Genomic DNA, 18,268 nt, shown 5'->3' with positions numbered 1-18,268 from the left:
TCTCAAAATGTTGTTTCTGTCATTTCTCGGCATGTGTCGGACTTGAGCTTCAGTGTTTATTTCCTCCAAGTGTGTTATGCGTGTTTTCTCCTCTGAGAACTCCGGCGTTGATTGGCTGCACGTCACGTGACCTCACAGCTGATTTCGTCGGATGACGCTCCGACCGTTCATCATTTGATGTGGCCATTACTGGATAGCAACAACGTAGAGTAGCATAGCAATCGTTGTCAACTTTAACAGCGCTACTGCTATGGCACAGGCAGCACAGGCAGCACAGGCACATGCCTTTGACGCAAGCAACTCTCAGATCCAGGTGGAGCACGATAAAAAGCGACGGCAGTTTGTTATAAGGCTAAATGGTAAGTTCAGCATGTAAACATTGGTGTGCTAGCTGGCTAGCGTTAGCTCAGAGATTGGTGGGACGTTAGCTTTCTTTGATGCTAACATCGTCATCGTCGCCTTATTGATAAATCCAGCTGCCATTTCGGGGACAAATACCTTTTTCAGTTCACCTGGCGGGAGTGACAAGTGTTTATTCGGACATGATTTTGCGTCAGGGACGCGATCAAAACAATACACAAGGCTTGGTCAAAGCTGCTGACTTCCTTGACTTTTGGCACGATGAAAACATTTTATTCTTTCCTTTCCGGAAAGCAGTGCGACTTTCGACAACACAGTCACGTACAGACATACCTTTGTCATTTAAATAAAGTTCCTTCACAGCAAACCAGTTTCTCTCTCAAGCGTAAAGTTCTGCTTAAAGCAACAGTGGGTTTAACTCTCCTGGTTGAGCACGAGCTGTATTGTATCCCTTTAATAACAAAGTCTTTATAAAGTCTTTCCTACATATTTTAAAGTTTGAAACCAATCTTAGTTTTTTTTTTACCTTGAGGCTTTTAGTTAATGACAAACTAAAATATGAACTTGACTCGGAGCCACAACTTCTGTCTGCTCTCAGGATCTCAGGATCGTGCGGTTCTCCTGTATGAATATGTTGGGAAGAAGACGGTGGACTTGCAACACACCGAAGTTCCAGATGCTTACAGAGGGAGAGGAATTGCCAAACACCTGGCCAAGGTACAATTTATACTCTGAGTACTATTGAAATTCAGTCATGGGAAAAAAACAAAAGATCACTTTGTAAAGGCCTAATTTGTAAATTAGTTCAACTTTATACATTTGAAGTATGTTCACATGCATTGGTTCATTCGTTCATTGGTTTGACTCGCTGGAAAAGCAGCAATAATATGAACAGATCATAATAATGATCATTGAATAAGTATTTGCAATTTTGTTGGCTGGACAACCTGTTTTTGTCTGCATGTGGATCACAATTATTATTATTATTATTTTTTTTTTTTATTTCAGACCGAAGTGTATTTAAACTAAAGCAGCAATGATTGGTTGATTAATTGATTAGTTGATCAAAAGGAAATTATTTAGCAACTATTTTGATAATCATCTGGTTGTTTTTAAGCCAAACAGTAAATGTGAAATCCTAATGCAAATTTGGTTCCCAGACTATAATAATAGTGAAGACTAAAGCTGTGAGCCAGGCTACGTTTTCAACTGTTGATCACACAAAACAAAATATTTCTTCTGCTGTAAAGTGGACATATTGTCTGATAATCTGCATATTGATCAGTTCTAAAAAAAAAAAAACAAGTGTTAGTTTTAGCCTTAATGTAAAACTAAAACACTTGATTGAATGACACTCTGTGCACATTATTCCAAATGTACAGTACTGTCAGCTGTAAAAGGCTGATCTAGTTTATTATGAGAAAGAAAAAGTACCTTTTTCAAAAGCCTGTCTATGTAATTTAGATGCAATTTCATGTGTTATGTGTTGGCAGGCGGCCATGGATTTTGTAGTGGAAGAGGACCTGAAAGCTCACTTGACCTGCTGGTATATTCAGAAATACGTCAAAGAGAATCCTCAACCTCAATACTTTGAACATATCTATCAATGACCGTACACGGCACCCAAAAAGAGAAGAAATAGAGAAAGAGACTCCCGGGATGAAATACTGTGTGGCAGCATGCTTTGGAGTTACAGGATTATAGACAACAAAGGACCTTCCAGGCATTGTTAGACATGAGATATCCAGAGACGACTGACCTCACGCCGGAGATGTCTGTGAGCTGAACAGTGAATGACTGTCCAGTTGTGTTCAAAACATGGGAATTCACTCTCACACTCTCTCTCTCTCACACACACACACACACATCATAAGGAGGAATGAATCAGCCGGTTATGACTTGTCAAAACAAAGCAACCAAAGGTGAGGCCTGTTACCTCGAGCAGAAACTTCCAGGATGTTTTCCCAACACTGACTTGAAGCAAAATTTAGGGATGTGATGAGAGCAGATGCGAGTCAAATCTCGCAGTACATTGCAAATTTCTTGCCTCCATTGGACTCACTGGTTGTGAGCAGCGCTACAAGATGACCGTCCCTTTCGCCGTGATGGTTTCAATGAAAGGCAATGATGGCTTCACTGACGCTCAAATGATAATAACTTTTATATATCAACCCATTTTGATATTTTTTTGTTATTCTATAGATTTTTTTTTTTTTGTTTTTTTTTTCATTTTGCCTCCAGCCCTCTACTTTTGGAAATACTAGACTTTTGTGTATGCAGAACACATCTACAAAACATCAAGCTCAACTCAATGTATTTTTATGTAGGTCATTCCAAAGACTTGTGGGCAGGAATTTGGTGGGTAATAGACCATTTTGTACAAATACAATCTGTAGTCTGAAGACATTTATTTGTCTAAAATTTCACTTCATCCACTTTCATTCTTCTGAGAAACAGAAATGCGCTACTCATTATTGGACTCAAACTTGATTCATTGGTCAAAGGTGCAGGGATTTATAAACCACACAGCACAAACTGAGGATGTCCAACTCTCAAAGTGCAATTCTGACTAAGCCTCAATATGGAACTCCTTGACGATTCATGCTCGTGTAATAAATTCAGTCTGAAGTCTGTCACTGTGGTGAAACACTTCAATGTGGATATAGTGGTGCATGAAAGCAGAACTTTCCATATTTCTGCAAAAAATATTACATAAAACATCAGATTTCCACAAAAGTCTTAAAAGTAGATCACGAGAACCCAGTTAAATAAATGAGACAAAAATATGACATTTGGTCATTTAGTTATTGAGAAAATGATCCCATATTACATATCTAAGAGTGGCAAAAATATGGGAATTTAGAATTAACAGTTAATTTGAGGTTGAAATTAGAGTTTGAAGTTTTCGGACAATAAGAGGACAATCAAGTGTGAGTGGGCTCGCCGTTTTATTTTTATCTGTGGAAGTGTATCATGGAAAACAAAGATTTTCTGACAACCTCAGAAAAAAAGATGGATGCTCATCTTGTTGAAAAAGGGTACAAAACCATCCCTAAAGGGTTTGGACTCCACCAGTCCGTTGTCAGGTTGGCTGTACAAATGGAAGAAATTCAAAACCCTAAAGTGCGATTGAAAAACAGCGATTACTCCAAGAGCAAAACAAGTAATAGTCCACGAGGTCCTAAAGGAACCCAGAGTAACTTCTGAGCAACTAAAGGCCTTCGTCACGTTGTTTATTGTTAATGTTCATCAGAAAACTGAGCGACGATGGTGTGCATGGCGAGGTTACGAGGAGGAAGCCACTGCTCCCTAAGAAGAACATTGTTGCCCATCTGCAAGTCACTAAAGAAACTTGGACAAGCCAGAAGGCTACTGGAAAAAGATTTTGTGCACAAACGAGACCAGAAAGGAACTTTTTGGTTTTAGTGAGAAGCGTTTGGAAAAAGAAAAGTACTGCACTCCAGTAGAAGAGCCGTATCCCATCGGTGAAACGAGGAGCTGCTGGTGTCCTGATTTTGTCTGGAAACATTTAGTTTCCATTATTGCTGCTCAAGAGGATCACACCATACATAAAGAATCTGTTCTTATCCGAGTTTTGCCACTCACAGCAATGCAATATTGGATAGATTATCTCAATAAATGACTGTATATGTTTATCATTTGTTTAATTGAGTTCCCTGGATTTACTTTTGCAAAAAAAAATAAAAAAAAAAATTGAATTTTTGATATTTATGCATAAATATTCCATATTTACATATTATATATTTATGCAGAAATATGGAAAATTCCGGTTTACGTGGGGTTCACGAAACTTAAAATCGCCACTGAAAATATCTGCACAAACCAGCAGTAAAAGCAGCACCGTTATGTTCAGGGCATTTACATTGTCCAGTGTCAGACAGTCTTTTGTTCCGTCATTCAGAAAAATAACACTGGGTGGCTTTTCCTTGTCATTTGATCCATATTTTATTTTACCCACTTGGCTTTTTTTATCCAGCTGCTATCAAAATGATAAAGTTCATCACGAGAAACATTTTTCTGAAAAAAAAGCAACACTTTTGGCTCTTCAGGAGGTTTTGCTATTGACAATCTTAAGTGTTGAGAGAAATACTTCAGGTCACTCAACACACTCTGCAGGACAGTGCAGACTATCTGCTTCAATCACTTTGAGGTAATTGCAGGAAACCAATTTCCTTTCGTAAAACTTTCCTTTGGGTGGCACACGTCTAATGATAGGCCAAGGCATTCAAGATATTATTTCATTTTTTGGGTAATGTTTTTGTTTAAATTTGTGTTTCTTTGAAAGGAATCAAATGCCCGATTTTAAGTTTTAAGCAGGTGGCTACAACTAATGCGTCAAAATGTTCCAACCCTTGTTACATTGTTTTGTGCTTGAAACATAGTTTTTCTCTGTACTTTTTGTTGATAAATAAATAAAATCTAATACTCATTACATTATTAATGTCACTATGTAGTTATAGCCAAACGCAGGCACGTGAATATTTATCTCATTCTGCGGAGAAGATTTGATGCTGTACAATATATATTTAAAGGTCATATGCTAGAAATGTATGTATTTACAAAGGGGCTTCATGCTTTCCTGCTGAGTTTCTGTCTTCAATACTTAAACAGTCCTTAGAGTATAGTGGGATATTTATACAGTGTCCACATTCAAATATTAAGGTACCACAGCAGTTTTTACGCAACAGTTACATTTCTCTCACAGTGATGACTGTGGAGTTTGTTTCAGTATTTCATTTGGTGGAAAATATCTGTCCACCACAAAACACTGGGTCAGATGAACCCACTGCTGTACGTGCAAACTACATGAAGTACTACACGTACGTAGTGGTGGAAGGTGGAAACATTTTCAGGAGCCGCGTGTTGGATTTTGTGGCATTTAGCAGTGAGGTTGCAGATTGCAACCAAGTGAGTATCCCTCGCCTCGCCCACCTCCTCCAAGCCGGTCAGAGAATCCACCGGGTCCCTCTGTACTGGGTTTGCTTCGTCCCTTCGGGGCGGCTGGAGAAACACGGTGCGCTTTGTAGAAGAGGACCCAATCCCTATGTAGATACAAAGGGCTCATTCTTAGCTAACAAAACCACGACAGTTCTTTATTTCAAGTGAGTGTATACAAATGAAAACATAATTAAGAAATATTATATTCCATTTATAGCAATAGACCCCCCCAAAAAAAAAATTAAAAAAAAAAAAAAAATCATACACACTGGACCTTTAAACCCAGTTTTTAGTTCCTAAAAGGTCTTACTTTGGCGCCATCAGGTGGGTAAGCAAGAAATTATTGTTGTAAATAAGCACCAAGATACAAGATACATATATACGAGTGATTGTTGTTCTATGGTTTATTGTTTTAGTTTAGTCTCACCATATAGCGTCTCGCCATGGTGTACCAAGTCATATCTAGTAACATCTTGCTACATATTACATATTAAATCAAGTTTGTGGATTCTTGTATCTTAATATAAAATGTTCGAGGGCCTCTGCAATGAACGGTTAAATGCTTCACACCATGTGTTTCGGTCATTGCACTTTTTTAACCTGTGAATGAAGTTTGCAGATATTATTTTAATAATTTGACCTGGTAGGGTTCACCACCAGAGACAAAACAAAAACACTGAAGCTATATCCAGATGTTATTTAACAAAAATGATTAAACTGCTCATTGCTGATATAAAATATTTTTTTATGATCAAGAACGAGTAAATAAGACCAACATTTGGATCAAGCGTTCATAGTGACTTTGAATGAGATGCTATGGATATTAAGAATGCAAAAACGTATTATAATTAAAAAGGACTTTCCATAACAATTTATTCCTGCCTGTGTCGATGGCATTGAAACAGTATTTGCTTCATGTTAAGAAATAACATTTCCACAAAATATCATCGACCAGTTAACTGGAGAAATATGAAAAATTTAAATTACTCAGATATGGACTAACTGGCTGCAATTATTGTTCTTAATCAGTTGGGTGATTTCTAATTAATAATAAACACATTAATTGATTAACCATTTACCAAACACATATTGTATCTTAAAACAGCCTTCAATCAATTCTTGACGGGATATGAAATATTCTAAGTCCTAAATTGGTCGTGCGTGAGTGAAATATTATTCAAGTCACATTTTCAAAGGAACTAATCGCAGATATGCTTCATTGGTTTGATTTGTATTGAACCATCACGCATGTGTCGTTTAGCCCACAGTGAGCTGATGTCACGTCCCTGAACGCAGACATTATAGTCGTTACACCGGTTTCATCCAAAGCGCGTCAGGTTACAGCACGCAGACAGGGACTCACGCGCGCGCACGGACACGGACAAGAGCACGCGAGGGCACAACATGGGTGAGGACCCAGACTTTTTCACACAAATCCTTTTAAAAATGAGACAGAAGGGGCGCTTCATTACTCTGATTACATTCTGTAAACACTATGTTGTAACGGACTTAAATATGTCTTCACTGTGCACGCAACCTACTTGCACAATTAACGATTTTGAACACGTAAATTGCTCCTTTCTTTATCTGCAGCTCAGTTTTGTTAGTTACTGCATCGCTCATCGTAGTTTAAACAAACAACGCATTCATTTATTCTTTATATTTATTTAGAATATGGTCTGACCTCTCAAACTTCTGCGCTATTACAAAATATGTAACAGCATCATGGTAGTCGTAGTCCGCATTCGCGCCCGAGTGACGCGCTCACTGCATGTACACACTACATTACCCAGAATGCCTGCTGTCGTCATACGTCAACCGCAATCACAGTTGTATCTCCAACATGGCGTCGCTGGGAAGGAGGCGCGGTGTCCCAGTAAGCAGGGAGAGGTCAGTTACTCCGCATTTTGGCCATTATACGAAAATGTTTTAACGTGATACATCGTTTTGTCGACGTCACCACTCGCCGGGTCCTGATTGTGCGTCGTGGTCGGGATTCAAAGTGAAATGCCGACACGAGAAGTTTGAATTTTACCCCATGGTTAGCTAACGTTAGCTGGCTAACGCGTACGGCTAGCTACCGTTAGCGAGGAAACAAACTCGCTGCTCATGTGATGTTTTGGTTGTTGTTGTTTTTGTTTTGTTTGGTTTTTTTTCCCCCCCGACCGACTAACTGCGGGGAAAGTTGCGTTTCACCGCGCGTTCGTGCGCACACCGGTTGTGACGTGACGCGGTGGACGGAGCGGGGAGACAACTGTCCGCTGCTCGACCTGATCTCAAAGGAAAGACGTTTCCCAACTCAGCTGGTCGCTCCTCCAACTTTCTACCGAGTTGGCGAAGCGTCGCTGCGGGACAATATGTCCCCCTGCTGCGGGACAACATGTCCTCCTTGCTCGGTAATCCTCACGCGAGTTTCACCTGGAGTCCGAAACGACTTCAGAGTCTCATCTGCGCTGTTTTTTGGTTTTATTACTCAGGTTGTTGTCCGTCTTGTGGTTTGTGGTTTGTTTGCCGTCTCGAGCTTCAGGCCTCGAAGTGTCCACGCTGATCAAACCTGAGGACATTTGGTCGGAGCGTGTCCGTTTACGTCTTTAGCACCGCAAATTATGATGAAGTCAGTTGTTGAACTGGACGGTCGACAGCAGCTCTGGAAACTTGTCATGACCATTTGGGAATTTTTACTTTTTTTTTTTAACTTTTTTTTTTTTTATGCTGAAAGTTAAATTGATTTTAAAACTCAAATCCAAACATTGACGAGTATCTAAGAACTTCAAACAGCAATACAGTCGTATTTTATTAATACACAGATGTTCAGGTATTGAAATATAAGAATCTGACTTGTATTGTTTTATTTGTAGTGTATTGTATTATTGATCTGTTTTTCTAGTTGTTTGTTGTCTGTCTGCTTGAACTACATTTTCTGGCCACCATCACAACAGGCACAGAATCCAAAGCGCTTTTTCACAGCACCTATAAAGTCCGTACCAGCTTTGTTTTACCAATGTGTGGTGATTATTATTCTTATAGCAAACAGTGCGGTTTCAAATACATAACGGGAAGATAATATTCCAAAAATGATGTGAAAATGCAGAGTTTCTAGTCAAATATCTGCCCAACACGCTCCACTGCTGCCACAGCACCTAAACCCTCCAGAAACCAGAGGAAACACCGTTTTGAACTGCAATAAAAAGGACTGAATTGAGCTGAACAAGCTTTCTGAGATAAAACAAATGTTTTGCTGTTGTCATGTATTTCAAGAAAGCCTTTTAACCAAATGTTGGCCAAATTACATGTCATGGAATTACCAGTCAAATGAAATTAGTATGATGAAGTACTGACTGAACAACAACAACACTTCTATCAACTCCTGCCGTGACATTGCTCAGTAGAAGCAGATAAGAAGTCCAGTCATGGTATAAGCTGCTGGTCTCCTCCGACTCACTGTTACCTGCCCGTTCTTCTGTTTCTGCACAGGGGAGTGATGGCGGCGTCCGACTGCTACATCGTGCACGAGATCTACAACGGGGAGAATGCGCAGGACCAGTTCGAGTACGAGCTGGAGCAGGCACTGGAGGCCCAGTATAAATACATTGTCATCGAGCCCACGCGGATCGGAGACGAGACGGCTCGGTGGATTACGGTGGGCAACTGCCTGCACAAGACGGCCGTGTTGTCAGGCACCGCTTGCCTCCTGACGCCGCTTTCGCTGCCCGTTGAGTACTCGCGCTACGTGGCGTTGCCCGCAGGCGCCCTCAGCGTGGCCTGCTCCGCCCTCTACGGCATTTCGTGGCAGTTTGACCCCTGCTGCAAGTACCAGGTGGAATACGACAGCCAAAAACTCTCGCGGCTGCCTCTGCATACACTGACCTCCTCGACGCCCGTGGTGTTGGTACGCAGGGATGACGTCCACAGAAAGAGACTCCATAATACGATAGCGCTGGCTGCCCTGGCGTATTGCGCCAAGAAGATCTATGAACTTTATGCGGTATGAGTGCACTCTGAAGAAGATTTAAGAACCAACAGAAAAAACAGGAGGAAAAAAACAACAGAAAAAAAACAAACAGAACCTACCCCCACTCCCCCACCCCAAGATGTAAGACATGTGGAAGTCACGATCAGGCCCAGCAGTTAGCTCCCCGTGTGGTGGGTGCTTCCATTTTGAACTTTGATCAGAGGGATATAGTTAAAACTAGAAGGAATTGTTTTTTTCCCCCTTTAAGTTTCCTTTACTTCTATGTGACAGCAGCAGCACACTTGTCTCCGTAGTACTCTCGCGCCTCCTCCCTCCCCCTGCGCTCCACCTGCATCCCTGACACACAACGAGCTCGTGCACACGGGTATGGCAGCAGTCCCTCTGGACTGAATTGTAACGGAGTCGAAATGGACAGACATGTTTTGTGTACCCAGCTCCCCCCCCCTTTCCCTCGTAGTTTTACTGTACCCCTACTCTTGCTGATCAGTACATCACCCTTTCATTAAACATTAGGATATTTCAAACTCACTTTTCTGTATTTTATTTTTACGTTTCTCATCAAACACGAGTCCACATCATGTCCCGGAAAAGAGCAAAGAGCTCCGATGTAATTGAGTTTGCGTCTCGTTCGTGTCGATTTTCTGGTTTAATTGAGTTTCAGTACGACATTGTGAGACAAAGATGTGGCTCCGTGTCCTCTTTTGGAAACGACAACAACTTTTGGACGGTCCCGTTTCAGACATTCTTCGTACCGTGTGTTACTTTAACCTCAAGCCGAACCCGACACAAGACACAAGGAGTTCTTACATTCTTTAAAATAATACGTTCATCCGTTGGTGTCCCTCCTAGGAGGTGACATATAAGAATAGATTAAGACTTGCAACAACTGGATAATAAAATGGAATGCAGATGTGATTTGGGTGAATATTCATTGACTGTAATCACATTAGAAACTTATTAAGTCTTATTTAACTGTCCATTAAAGAGCAGACGAAGGATTGTTGATAGGAAGCTGTGATCAGTAGGAAGTCAGGCATTCCTTAATATTTTGATAAACACTGGCAAAGAAGTGCTGCAGTATAGTTTCAGAGAATTCAGTTGTTCGTGTAAATGTTCAACTGTAGAGATTGATAATGGACATGAAATTTAAAATAAGGTGATTTTGATTGTATTTATATATATATATCAGTGGTGCTTACATGGATACAAATATTAATTTGGGAATAATTGTGCACAGAGTGTGAAAGCACCTCAGACGCCTGAGACCCAGGCTGTTAGCTCGAAGCAGGACAAAAGTCTGTTTTCCAACTTTTCTGTGATGTTCACGCTGACTCGGTGACTGAAGGCTCAGCCTTGGTGTGTATTGGCTGTTGGAAGTGGAAAAATGTTATGCAGCTCTTGCGTTTTCTTGCTCAGTCATTTTGAAATTGAAAAAAAAAAATGAAATAAAATGCATTTATGAACACAGCATGCCAACGCTGCCAATCCTATTTCCTCTCACTATATATTTCTATATTTCTATGAAGCAGAGCCAAAATGGCCCGAGACAACCTCACTAGTTTGCTAATTTGTGGCCAGAGCAGTTTGGCTGTTTATCAACCAGTTTCAGGGAGCACGGTGACGTCATACACGGCTTCAGGATGGACAGATAACCGTCCTGGACTCACTGCCATGCCAAAAGGCTAGGGGATGTTTTTTTTGTAGTTGTGCCTCTTATCGTTTTACATAGATAAGAACCTGTTCTCTAATACATCTGCTCTAGTGAACAGTTAAAATGGTTGCACAACTAACAGTGACAAGAAAATATTGTCTCGTTTAAAGTTAAAAAAAAAAAAAATAAAGCTCTGTATGTGTGTTTGGCCGGTCGGTATCCGGTCTGGACCAGAATGGGCGATAACACGGAAAGAGACCTGGAACAGACCAGCTTAACCATTACTTCAACTCCCATAATGCTTTGTGGGGAACACAGCCGGAAGTCCTTCAAGAAATACTCCGGGCAGGACTTTTGTTTTTTCTAGGACCGCGAAGGAATAAACCCGCCCTCCTCTACCCTCGATTGGCTAGAACTCGTGGCCTTCGTTCGGATTGGTTGGTTCGATGTCGCATCGGGAGTGCTGATTGGTTAGAGTTAGGGTGACGTTCTCTGAGGCGGAGCACTGCGGGTTTTGCCTTCGCCATCCTAGGGAACAACGGTTGAGCGGTTGGGTCCGCCTTCAGATGAGCCCGGAACTGCTCGTGTCACCGACACGCGGGTCTGCTGCTCTGTACAGCAGGTCAACAACAACAACAACAACAACACAGGTGAGTTCTGCACTTAAACTAAAAACCAACACTCGTGAAAGAGTTGATAGTAGATGCATGCTGATGTTAGCATTTGTGTGAGCAGCCTTGACGCCAGCAGCCTGCCCGTGGAGAGCAAACCGCTGCTGTACTCACTGCGCTGTTTTGTGTCAGGATTTAGGTTGTGCCTTTGATTAGCACAGGTTATTATTTTCAAACTGCTCTCAAACTGCACATCTTTTGAACGAACTTGTAAAGAGATTTATGGAGCAAAGATTGTTTGAACTAATGTAATCTGGGAAAGCTTTGCTCCAAGTATGAAGTTCATGTCATGCAAGATGAGTTCTCGTCCTCACAATTAAGAAGATGTACAGCTGCAAGATCAGGCACGGATGGATGTAAAGCAGGGCTGTTCAACTTCAGCAACAACGTCCATCCATTATCTACACCTGCTTCATCCTGAACAGGGTCACTGGAGCCGATCCCAGCTCACTGGATACGCCAGTCTATCCAGGGCCAACACATACAGACAGAAACAAAGACCATTCACACTCATTCACATCTAAGTTGACCAATTAACCTGAGATCCATGTTTTTTACCAGGAGGCAGAGGGAGAACATGCAAACTCCACACAGAAAGGCCCCGGCAGGCCCAGGAATTGAACCCAGAACCTTTTCGCTGAGGCTGCACCACTGTGCTCCTCGTAACATCAATCAATGGCTGCAAATAACTATTAGAGTGTAATGTTGATAAATATGTTCATACATGAAATAAACTGGTCACTTGCACCCCATTTCTTTTACACTACATTTCTTTTAGCTGACAATTTTATCCAAAGCGACTTACAACACACCGATGGTACACCATCGGGAGCATTTTTTTTTTTTTAGGGTTCAGTGTCTTGCTCAAGGACACTTAGGCATGTGGACAGGAGGACCTGAGGGTCGAACCACCAACCTTCTGATTAGTGTGCAACCCACTCTACCGACTGAGCTACAGACTTTCCCTTTTACGCTAATCTTATCGATTACAGACAGAAGCCAGTCCACACAAAGCTATGGTCACGAGGCTTGAAACATAAGTGCAAAAAGTTACATCTAAAGCACAAAGGAGATTTGAGGTTATTTCTCCCAGGACCCTGTCCACAAACGTAGAAAGCAAAGTGAACATAGTATCCATCAGACTAACAACAGGTGGGCCTGTTCATTACGCTATCAAAAAAACTTGACTCTGAAAACACGTTTGCAGTCACAGTAATTCACTGTTCCTCTGAGTCCTGAGGAAAACTGGCAGAAAACAAGCCAGGATTTGACCTCTAGTTGAATAGGTGTGATGTAAAGCATAAAATAAATATGCCTTCTCTTTGGTCGTACTTGACGCTCTTTTAATCCAAATATGGTATTTTCTCACAAAACCTGATGACCAACTAAAGAATAGCACAACAACAAAGAACTGTTTGAATGATCAAATGTGATTCCTATTTTTTTTTGCAATGATAAATCACCTATTATTTGTCAAAAATAATGAAAGATGGTTACAAGTCTCACATTTTAAAGTTGCTTACTTAAAACCAGTTTCACCCCTAATGGTTGATATATAAGAACCTAACGAAACAAAGCAAAACTTGACATTTTAGTAGCTGTGACCTCTGAAGCTGTCACCTCCATTGATTATATTATTATAGTTTGTATTGATTGAGAGCAGGAGCCACTCATATTCTGGTGCCAAAATAAAGTCGGTCTTTTGCAGGTGATCAGTGGCAGCTGACTGAGACAGACCTTTGTTGACATTTCTTTATAAAAAAAAAAAAAAAAAAAAAAAAAAAAAAAATCTTCCAAACCTGCTGCAGCTGAAGTCCAGAAAAACTGTTCCTTGCTAAAAAAAAAAAAAAAAAAAAAAGTTTGTGACCACAGGTTGCTGGCGTGGGGCAGGAAAGCGTGATTGACAGCCATGGAGCGTGTCATGGGAGGAGGAATGCTTCCACTGGTCCTAACAAGCGTTGGGGTCTTGCTGCTCTACCGGATACTTGTCCGCCTCAGACGAGGAGCTCGTGTGCACGGTGCTGTGGTGGTCATCACGGGGGCCAGCTCTGGACTTGGGAAAGGTCGGCCTGCTCCTCATTTCTTTCTCATCTCGGTTTACACGTCTACGCCTTCTGCAAAGATGTGTAGCGTTTCATTTCTGGTGGCCGGCACAGAGATAATGCGTAGTCTTATGTTTCATGTGTTGCGATGCAGGTGCTATTCTTGGAGAGTAACAGGTGGTTTTGTGTGTGTGTGTGTGTGTGTGTGTGTGTGTGTGTGTGTGTGTGTTACAGAGTGTGCACGGGTCTTCCACGCTGCAGGTGCTCGGCTTGTGCTGTGCGGACGAGATGCAGCCCGACTGCAGCAGGTGGTCCAGGAGCTTACAGCGAGTTCAGCAAACGTACAGGTGCAGGTATGCACACGCACCCATACACGGCCAAGGCAATGGTGGTTATACTTCTCACCACCGCCATAGTTTCATGCTCCAAACAAAAACAATGCTGGTATGAAAGTAGAGTAACACATTTCAGAAGCCTGGACTGTTTTTATCATTGTTGTCACTCCTTCCTTTCTTAAAACACACCAAAAGAGGTTTTGTCAACTGTGCTCATGAACCATTATTTCACCTCAAAGAATCATAGAATTAAGGACTTGAATACAGAAGATAACTGTTGCGTCTCGTCCACCAGACTTTCCCTCCCAACACCGTAATCTTCGACTTGGCTGACACGGCTACGGTGGACAGAGCTGCAGAAGAGATTCTCAGATGTTACGGACACGTGGATGTTCTCATTAATAATGCTGGAATCAGTTACCGTGGCAACATACTGGAGACCAACATTTCAGTTCAACGGGATGTTATGGAAATAAATTACTTTGGGCCCGTTGCTCTTACTCAAGGTTAGTGAAGAGCACAGTTTATTTATTACTTATTTTAACGTTTGGTTGCCAGAATGAAGCAAAATATGGGGGGAAAAAAATCATGAATGTATGTGGGAGCTCGATCTTCAAGTCAAAATGACCTGTGAGTCAGTGTTATGTGGCTGAGAATATTCAGTGTCACAGCTCTCAGGTAATGTGTCTGTTGCTTGGTTACACTGATGACGATGCAAAGTTGTCAGTGCAGAAACATTTCAGGTTTACATATTTATGCACATTTACTTGAAGAGGAAGGGCAACATTTAATATTAGTGATTGTTGTCTCTTTTTTTTAATTTTCTTTCTTTCTTCTTTCCTCCTTTTCGCAGCTCTCCTGCCCTCCATGGTTTGCCGGCGGAGCGGCCATATCGTGGTCATTAGCAGCGTCCAGGGCAAGATAGCCATTCCGTACAGATCGGCCTGTAAGTTGCCCGTACTCATTTCATTCAAGCAAACAAACAAACGAGGTGTTTTCTCTTTGCCGTGGCAACTGTGAATGAAGCGTGACTCTGGTTCGTCCACACTTTGGTCAGATGCCGCCTCTAAGCACGCCACCCAGGCCTACTTCGACTGCTTGCGGGCAGAGATGGAGCGCTATGGGGTCCCGGTGACGGTGATCAGTCCTGGGTACATCCGGACCAACCTGTCGGTGAACGCCGTCACCGGAGACGGCTCCAAGTACGGAGGTGAGGCAGCAAAAAGAAGTGCGTCTGTCTGGGTTTGAACCGACAACGAGAGAATTACAATCAGTGTGATGGTAGAGGAGATGGGAGGCCTGTACTTTGAAGCAGGATTTAGGTTTAGTGAAAGGAACTTAATTTTACAACAGTGGTTCGCTTCTTACATCGCCACGGTAACTTACGCTGCTGACCTAACCTGCTCCAGAGCAGGCGGAGTTTGAGATAACAGATACAAACCTGTAAAAGCACCGTCTACCAACCAATCGGTTCTCTTGGAAAATGACGTCACCAATCATAGAAGAGGCCGCAGAGCTCAGTGCCTGATAGTGAGAGGGTCCGTTTGCTTTTGTACACTGATATCGTCCTATAACAGAGACTGAAGACCGAGAAGCCTTGAACTTGTTGTACTATGACAGTAAGGCAACCTACTGCTTTGAATGATCTTTTTTACATTTATTTCTCTGCTCCTCGGTCTGTTTACATTGGCAGGGTGGCAGCTGAAACAATCTGGGCTATAATTGTCATAAATGCATGAATTTAATGAAATAACAAAATGTAATCATAGTCAGATGTGCTTTGGCCCCGTGATGGTGCTGTGATATTATAAGCCCATTAATTCACACATTCACAGTCTGTGATCTTTTTTTTTTTTTTATTGTTATTTTCCCAGCTGTCCCTCCTGCATTTGGCAGCTGCAGCTGCGATGCTTTCAGGCTGGATGATGTGTTTAACTTCTTCATATTTGTCTAATATTACAGTTTGCTCTTCAGTTGTAAAATATGCCGCTCTGCTGCCAGCAGACTCGTCCATGTTTGTGATTGGTCGGATGCTGCAAACGATGCCTTCGTTATGTGATTTTATGTGTTTACAGCTGGACTGGGAAACCTTGGGTTCCCTCATTAAGTTGATAACCACCACTGTGGGACCGCTTAGTGACGTTATGTTTTTTAGGTTTAGTTTATAACAGAACCATAATCCTGGCATGTTGAACCTGTCTCGTAGTACAGGCCCGAGGAAGAAGCCAACTGATGAGTGTAAACAAAGCATTGCTCAGCAACAAAGTCACTAATGTTTAAAGGTAAAGGTGCTGTGAATGTGAATGTAAATGTGGTTCTGCTGTTGCCAATAATGCATCTCGCTGCTTTTTCTCTCTGAATCAGCTTCTACTGTTTTAGGACAGTCTGTCTCCTTTTTCATTACATATAAGATAAGTTTAAACAGTTCAGAGACCCAACTTGTGCCGTATGAATCGCCTTTTATTTTAGTGTTTAGAGTTTGTGTATTTGTGCAAGTAGATTCTATTTGCACCTAGGAATGTTCTCCTCTATTAAGTGGTTATCTAAGTTGAGCACGTCACTGTCAGTTGTGATAGCAGCACCTATTAGTTTGTAAAAGCGTGATCAAAATGGGTTACCCCAAAGTACCTTTCAACTACCATGCAATTCAAAGAGCTTTTCATGTTACATGAAAACACACGAAAACAGAAAAAAAAGATTGAATGGATGGTTATTAGATGGGAATAGCTAACATGAAACAAATCTAAATATGACAATAAATGAAACTGAGAAGCGACACAATGCCAGTTTTCTGTGTTGGCTGACTCGCTGCCTGGTGTCATTAATGCAGTGTGTTTGTTGTCTGTGCAACGCTGCTTTCAGTTCTGGATAAAACCACAGCTCTGGGTCGGGACCCCGGGGACGTGGCCCGGGCGATCTTAACGGCTGTCCGTCAGAGAAGCAAGGACGTTGTATTGGCTGGACCTCTGCCCACCGTGGCCATCTACCTGCGCACGCTGTGGCCGGCGCTCTTCTTCAAACTCATGTCGTCTCGTGCTCGTAAGGAGCAGAAACCTAAAGACGAGTGACGCAGCAGCAGATAAACGCACGAGGACCAAAACTAACGTCTGCACGCGGAGGCCAAATGGACAAGACGATACGTGGGGCTCCTCAGTAACACTTTGGCCTGCTGGACACCTGTGGACACTGTGCGTTGTAACAGGACCTGTGGTTAGTGTTTTTATTTGTAGTTTTATTGAGTAACATCTGTGGCTAACACCTGTTGAGCGAGGCTGTCATTAGTTCCATATAGTGGTCAGAGCAGACCACCGGAAATGATCCAAGTTAATTGTAACACGTACGAGGTGCTGTTCAGACCCGACACAAACGTCCCTTCCGGGTGACCCGGTCACGGGTGGTTAAAGTACAGGTGTCAATGCATTCGGAGGCGGTCTGGGACGCATGCGGCCGCATTCTTTAAGAAGTGTGAACGCAAATGTGTTCCGGGCCACATTAAAGCATTAAAGGACTCAACCGACATCCTCTGAATAAACAACACAATTGTCACTTTACAGCAGGTTTGTTATCTTGGGACGTGTTTTCCCTCCATTCAAACGGTCCTTAAACCGGATGATCTGGATGTGATTCTGCAGAATTTTTGGTTGACCTCATCTGTAATGTCCAACGCACATCAGGCTGAGGACGAGCTCCCCCCCCCCTCGCACAGTTCATATATACACTGCAGCGCAGAGCCCGACACTCAATGCTGCTGTAAAATGTTGATATCCTGAGCCTGAATTAACAGGTAGAGCCTGACGGACCAAGTTATGAATTACAAACTTGAGTTTTCAGAAATATGTCCCAAATTTCTGATTTAATGCACATTCAAATGAGGCTACAGTCAGCAAAGATACCTCGTTTTAAATGCCTGATGCTTCAACTCCTCTCTCCACGTTTCTGTACGTGTTTGTTTACTTGTATATTTATGTAATGTACGTGTTCGTTTATACATAAAGCAGATGTGAGATCCGGAGATGCATGAAAGTGTGAACAGACAGATTTGGAGCTGCTCTCTTGTGATTTGATCACCCAGAACACATATTGTCAGGTCTGAACTGGACCAATGGAAAACATTGATTCATTCTATCCAGAACAAAAAGGCAGTTTCAAGTTCAGTTCCCTGTTAAAGGCGAGCAGTTTTCCACTTTTACAGTCCAGAAGAGCAACGTCATAACTCCTCGAAGTTATTTGTGTCCCGTGTTTTTATGTTGGCAGCGGTGAGTGAATTTATTTTCTTT

At 42.1% G+C, this 18,268-nt stretch overlaps 3 protein-coding genes across 5 annotated transcripts; all 3 read left to right on the top strand.

Annotated features, from left to right (window-relative positions):
• The first annotated feature begins 186 nt into the window (after window positions 1-186).
• natd1 (protein NATD1) lies at window positions 187-5,827 on the top strand. The gene is made up of 3 exons (XM_069149808.1): window positions 187-359; window positions 959-1,077; window positions 1,854-5,827. Exons 1-3 carry the CDS (start codon window positions 251-253, stop codon window positions 1,968-1,970), a joined length of 345 nt encoding a protein of 114 aa, XP_069005909.1. The 5' UTR covers window positions 187-250; the 3' UTR covers window positions 1,971-5,827.
• A 1,310-nt stretch (window positions 5,828-7,137) lies between these two features.
• Window positions 7,138-9,816, top strand: tmem11 (transmembrane protein 11). Its single transcript, XM_069149806.1, has 2 exons — window positions 7,138-7,209; window positions 8,794-9,816. Exons 1-2 carry the CDS (start codon window positions 7,163-7,165, stop codon window positions 9,308-9,310), a joined length of 564 nt encoding a protein of 187 aa, XP_069005907.1. The 5' UTR covers window positions 7,138-7,162; the 3' UTR covers window positions 9,311-9,816.
• Window positions 9,817-11,503: 1,687 nt separating this feature from the next.
• dhrs7b (dehydrogenase/reductase (SDR family) member 7B) lies at window positions 11,504-18,003 on the top strand. 3 transcript variants are annotated; one of them, XM_069149803.1, is made up of 7 exons: window positions 11,504-11,593; window positions 13,487-13,677; window positions 13,891-14,009; window positions 14,287-14,497; window positions 14,845-14,937; window positions 15,049-15,201; window positions 16,854-18,003. In XM_069149803.1, the coding sequence occupies exons 2-7, from the start codon at window positions 13,524-13,526 to the stop codon at window positions 17,057-17,059; spliced, it is 936 nt and encodes a 311-aa protein (XP_069005904.1). In that variant the 5' UTR covers window positions 11,504-11,593; window positions 13,487-13,523; the 3' UTR covers window positions 17,060-18,003. The 3 variants fall into 3 exon arrangements, with proteins under 3 accessions (XP_069005904.1, XP_069005905.1, XP_069005906.1); XM_069149804.1 differs by having other exon boundaries at window positions 11,518-11,593; window positions 13,474-13,677; XM_069149805.1 differs by lacking the exon at window positions 11,504-11,593 and having other exon boundaries at window positions 11,609-13,677; window positions 13,891-14,003.
• The last annotated feature ends 265 nt before the right edge of the window (window positions 18,004-18,268 follow it).

The sequence above is a fragment of the Embiotoca jacksoni genome, unplaced genomic scaffold (genome assembly GCF_022577435.1).
Source record: "Embiotoca jacksoni isolate LCO1_2020_lvr unplaced genomic scaffold, fEmbJac1.0.p SCAF_15, whole genome shotgun sequence".
Lineage (NCBI taxonomy): Eukaryota > Metazoa > Chordata > Actinopteri > Embiotocidae > Embiotoca > Embiotoca jacksoni.
This window is presented reverse-complemented; position numbering and strand designations above follow the sequence as displayed.